Below are 5,845 nucleotides of genomic sequence, written 5' to 3'. Positions count from 1 at the left end.
CCCTCCCTCCACAATGTATGATAAAATTATTTCTAAATCATCAACTGAATATCATATTAATTTAATATATGAATATTTTACTTCTTATTTATCTATCAAACGTAACGATCATTTAATTAATTTATAGATTAAAAGTGAATTCTTCCACCTATCGTAATAGTCTTTTGGATTGAGCTCTCTTGGTCTATGATAATGATATCACAGTCCATTGATCCATACTCGAGATCACGATCGAAGTAATGGCCTGAATTCAAGAGGAATGTCAATTATGACCAATTACGTCACTAATTCTCAAAAGAGATCGATTTTATATGTCAACTATCTTTTATCAATTAAAAGGAAAAATGCTAAAAAATTTATGACTAAATGAAATGTCCCACCTTACTAGACAAGTCTTTTCGATTGAACTCTCCATTAGTTTGGTTATTAATTACCAAAAGGAATTATTCATATATCCATACTATATATATATTGATATTTTTCTTTTTGGTTATTTTGTATAAAATTCAACACATTTAATATGATATTCAATTATTATTTTATAATTTACATAATCAAAGCATGTATAAGTTGTAAATCAATAAGTTGGATAAGATGTCATGATGAGACCAATAATTTCAACACATAAGAGGTTAAATTTTGCCAACCCACATTAAACCATATAGTCCATAGATTTATGACATTTTTAATTCCACATCACAATTCTCCCATTTGATAAATGTTCCTTCATAAAAACTCTAAATCTCCACATCTACTTCACACTATACACTCAATTCATAAAATAAAGTGAAAATATTATATATTTTTTTCAAAATTTTTTTTTATTGAATTTTATTTATAGTGAACAAATTCTCTTATTAGTAAAAATTGTGAATCTACACTTATCAAAAATAATATTTTATTATTAGTAAAATTTTTGACAATTCACGATTTATCAAAATTAAGTTTATTCTTTTATTAGAGAAAATAATGAGTCCACAGCTTATCAAAAATAACTTCACCCTTTATTAATGAAAATTCTGAGTCCGCAATTGATGAAAACCAATTTCATTTTTTATTTTTATAATAAAAATTCTCATAGTCAAATACATTTTTATTTTAATAAAAATTTTGAGTTCGTGACTTATCAAAAGCATCTCCACCCTTCATTAGTAAAAATTCGAGTTATCTGAAGCAACTCCATTCTTTAGTAATAAAAATTTTAAATCCGCAACTTATAAACAATTTTATCTTTTATTAGCAAAATTTTAAGAGCGTGAATTATAGAAGCAATCTCGTCTTTCATTAAGGAAAATTTTGAGTACATGAGTTATAGAATCAATCTCACTCTTCATTAGTGAAAATTCTGAATACGCGAGTTATAGAAGGAGTCCGTCCCATCCTTCATTAGTGAAAATTTTGAGTGCGCGAGTTATAAAAATTCCACAATTCGTTAATGAAAATTCTAAATCTACGAATCAACGACTTAGGAGAAGGAGCTCCCGATCATTTTTTTCTTTAATAAAAATTCTGATTCCGCGACTTGCCAAAACTAGCTCCACCCTGCCAATAACAATCATCTTTCACTGTCTCACTCTCACAATGATACCCTTAATCTCCATGGCTACTTCTTCATCTTCTGTAAATTTCTTCTTCTTCTTCTTCTTTCTCTTCACCCATTCATTCTTTTGCTTTTCTCAACAAAACCCAGAAATTCAAGCACTTCAATCCTTCAAAAGTAGTATTCATGACCCACTTGGAGCACTCACAAGTTGGGATTCTACATCTCCTTCTGCTCCATGCGATTGGCGAGGAATTTTTTGTTCAAATGATTCTTATGTGAGTGAAATTCGTCTTCCACATTTACAGCTTAGTGGGTTTCTCACTACTCAGATTTCTGATTTGCGAATGTTGCGTAAGATTACTCTTCGTTCAAATTTCTTTAATGGAACTATACCTGCTTCAATCTCCAAATGCAAACTTCTGGATACTGTTTCCTTCCAGTATAACTCGTTTTCCGGTCAAATCCCGCCGGAGATTATGAATTTGACTGACCTTGAAACGTTTAATGTGGCTGGAAATCAGATGTATGGTGAAATACCCAGTGATTTGCCGGTGAATCTGAGGTATTTTGATGTCTCGGAGAATTTGTTTACCAGTGGTATACCGGAGAAAATATCGGAGCTCTCTCAGGTTATTCTGCTTAATCTGTCGTACAATCGATTCTCCGGTGATATTCCGGCGAGTTTAGGTAGGCTTCAGCAACTTCAGTATCTTATGCTTGACTATAATGAGTTAGAAGGAACAGTTCCTTCTGCAATTTCAAACTGTTCGTCGTTGGTGCATTTGAGTGCTGAAGGAAATGGTATTACTGGTGTTATACCGGCGGGGATTGCTGCTCTTCCGAAGATTAAGGTGATAAATTTTTCGCATAATAAGCTTTCTGGATACTTAGCAACTTCATTTTTCTGCAATGGTTCTGTATATCCTCCTTCCCTTCAGATTGTTCAGTTGAGTTTCAATGCCTTCTCTGAGATTCTTCACCCACAATCATCTAAATGTTTTAGTTCTTTGCAAGTTTTAGATATTCAACACAATCAGATACATGGAGATTTCCCTTTTTTCTTGACAGACAATTCTGCATTGTCGTCGTTGGACTTGTCAGGGAATCTGTTTTCAGGTAGAATCCCGAGTTCCATTGGGAATTTGTTGAGTTTAGAGCAACTGAGAATAGGAAATAATTCATTTGAAGGTAATATACCGGTTGGGATAACGAAATGTAGTAGTTTGAGTGTTCTTGATCTTGAAGGAAACAGATTCATAGGGGAAATTCCAGCTTTTTTAGGTGATCTTAGTAACTTGAAGATTTTGTCAATGGGAAGAAATCAGTTTTCGGGTTCAATTCCTTCTAGTTTTAGCAATATCACTAGTCTTGAAAGTTTGAATTTGGAAGGGAACCGTCTTACGGGAGGCTTGCCTGAGGAGTTGATGTTTTTGAGCAATTTAAGCACATTGAATCTTAGTGGAAACAAGTTTTCAGGTAGTATTCCTGTTGTTATTGAGAACCTTCAGCAGTTATCGGTTCTAAATCTGAGTAAGAATGGCTTCTCAGGGACTATCCCTTCTAGCATTGGAACTTTGTATAAGCTTGTAGTTCTTGATTTGAGTAGACTGAATTTATCAGGCGAATTGCCATCTGTTCTTGGTGGTTTGCCTAGTTTACAAGTGATTGCTTTGCAAGAAAACAACTTGTCTGGAAATGTTCCCGAAGGTTTTAGTAGCTTAATGGGTTTGCAGTACTTGAATCTATCTTCCAATTCATTTTCAGGTCATATACCATCTACGTTTGGCTTCTTGACATCGTTAGTTGTCCTCTCGTTGTCTAAGAATCACATATCTGGTTCAGTACCTCCTGACTTGGGTAATAACACTGCTCTGAAGATTTTAAATCTGAGGTCAAATTCATTGAGTGGCCAAATTCCTTCTGATCTAGCACGTCTCTCCCATTTGAGTGTGTTGGATTTGGGTAGAAATACCCTGACAGGTGAAATTCCAGAAGTTATTTCCAATTGTTCATCCCTCACATCGGTTGTGCTGGACATGAACCATCTTTCGGGGAACATCCCAGCATCACTCTCCAGCTTATCAAGCTTAATCACCCTTGACCTCTCCGGAAACAACTTGAGTGGGAATATCCCAGAAAATCTTACAGTGCTACCTAATTTGGTGAACTTCAATGTATCGAACAATAAGCTGGAAGGCCAGATACCAGTGAAGCTCGGTTCTCATTTTAATGATCCATCGGATTACAGTGGCAACCAGGGTTTGTGTGGGGAGCCATTAAAAAGAAAATGTGAGCGGACTGGTAATGGTAAGAATAGACTGATTATGCTTATTGCAGTGTCTGCTAGTGGAGGTCTTCTCCTTGCATCATTCTGCTGTTTTTACATATACGCCTTACTGAGATGGCGTAGGAAGCTCAAAGAAAAGGCAGGTGGGGAGAAGAAGCATAGCCCTGCAAGGGTTAGTTCAAGGACCAGTGGTTCTCGTGGCAGTGGTAACAATGCTGGACCAAAACTTGTTATGTTCAATAACAGAATTACAGTTGCTGAAACAATCGAAGCAACTAGGGAATTTGATGAGGAAAATGTTCTTAGCAGAACACGCCACGGAGTGCTATTCAAGGCCTGTTACAGTGATGGAATGTTGCTCTCAATCTGTAGACTACCAGATAGATCACTAGATGAAAACACATTCAGAAAAGAGGCTGAATCGCTTGGCAGAGTGAAGCACAGAAACCTAACTGTTCTACGCGGGTACTATGCTGGCCCTCCAGACCTTAGACTACTTGCATATGATTACATGCCAAACGGGAACCTTGCAACACTCCTTCAAGAAGCATCTCATCAAGATGGTGGTCATGTTCTCAATTGGCCAATGCGACACCTCGTTGCGCTTGGCATTGCCCGTGGGCTTGCTTTCCTCCACGCAGCCTCTATCATTCACGGAGATGTTAAACCACAAAATGTACTGTTCGATGCAGACTTTGAAGCCCATCTTTCAGACTTCGGCTTAGACAAGCTTACTGTAGCCACACCAGCCGAACCTTCCTCTTCAACATCAGTTGGGACTGTAGGCTATGTAGCTCCAGAAGCTACGTTAACAGGAGAAGCTACAAGACAATCAGATATTTATAGCTTTGGCATTGTATTACTTGAACTGCTAACAGGGAAAAAGTCGTTAATGTTCTCGCAGGATGAGGACATTGTGAAATGGGTAAAGAGGCAATTACAGAGAGGGCAAATTTCAGAATTGTTAGAACCAGGATTGCTTGAACTGGACCCTGAATCATCAGAATGGGAAGAGTTCTTATTAGGTGTCAAAGTAGGCTTACTTTGCACAGCACCGGACCCCCTTGATCGTCCTACCATGACTGACACTGTGTTCATGCTCGAAGGTTGTCGTGTTGATCAAATTTCACTCTCCTGAAGTACCACGACCGGCAATGGTGACTCATAAAACCCAAGGTCTCATCCTAATTTTTGCCCTTCCTATTGTCTCTTTGACATTTTGACAGTAGAACTTAAGTTTTTTGTCTAAAGGAAAAGAACAAAAAGAAAATATTCTCAATTATTTTTAGTTGTAGCTATTTTATTGATTTGGTTTTCTATTACAAAAAAAAAAGACCCTCTTGAGTTGAAAACAATGAAATGGATTCTTTTTAAGTAAATCAAGAAATCCTTTTTGGAACTATTGCTAGGGAGTTTCTAATTTTCTTTCCATAGTTCAAGTTTTGTGCATTGTCAAGTAAACTTGATTGAAAATTACATGTAACTCTTCGTAACGAGCCTGACATGGTAACCTAGAAAGTTAAATACTAAAGCGTTGTAATCGATTAAATTGGAAGATTATTTACCAAATCAGTATATATAATTTAAATCGTTTTCAAGAGTGCATTAAAGGTAAGGGTCAAAGGTTGTGGCTATAGGGATTGGGGGGACAAAGAAAAAGAACTTGTTTTTTGAAAAAGACAGTGAAGGAGACTACTTAAGAGAAAGATGATTCTGATGGTGACACAAATGGATGAATTCCAAACATTTTGTGGGTTGTTTCATTATTATATCTTTTCCTTTTGCCTTAGTTTTGTGATACATGTGCAACATGCTTAGAAGCATTTTGTCTTGTCCATTTAATTGGACTATCAATATCTGATATTTGTATTGACGTCTTACTAATATTTATAAATTGTAGGGCTCATTTAAAGGAGAAAATGTTTTTATGAAGGATACTTTCATATTCAAAATTCAAAATCAAAATTTCAAATTAACAAAAAGAATAGTCACATCGATTGCTTTTGTCACTTTGG

The 5,845-nt window shown here is 35.9% G+C and overlaps 1 protein-coding gene across 1 annotated transcript; it reads left to right on the top strand.

Moving 5' to 3' along the window:
• Positions 1-1,551: 1,551 nt before the first annotated feature.
• LOC107012513 (probable LRR receptor-like serine/threonine-protein kinase At4g36180) lies at positions 1,552-5,326 on the top strand. Its single transcript, XM_015212378.2, has one exon. The coding sequence runs from the start codon at positions 1,582-1,584 to the stop codon at positions 4,966-4,968; it is 3,387 nt and encodes a 1,128-aa protein (XP_015067864.1). The 5' UTR covers positions 1,552-1,581; the 3' UTR covers positions 4,969-5,326.
• Positions 5,327-5,845: the final 519 nt, after the last annotated feature.

Source organism: Solanum pennellii, chromosome 3 (assembly GCF_001406875.1).
Source record: "Solanum pennellii chromosome 3, SPENNV200".
Taxonomy (NCBI): Eukaryota; Viridiplantae; Streptophyta; class Magnoliopsida; order Solanales; family Solanaceae; genus Solanum; species Solanum pennellii.
This window is presented reverse-complemented; position numbering and strand designations above follow the sequence as displayed.

What these genes read in the sequence shown, in the direction of transcription:
- LOC107012513 (XM_015212378.2), top strand. Translation starts at nt 1,582, where the DNA reads ATGATACCCTTAATCTCCATGGCTACTTCTTCATCTTCTGTAAATTTC.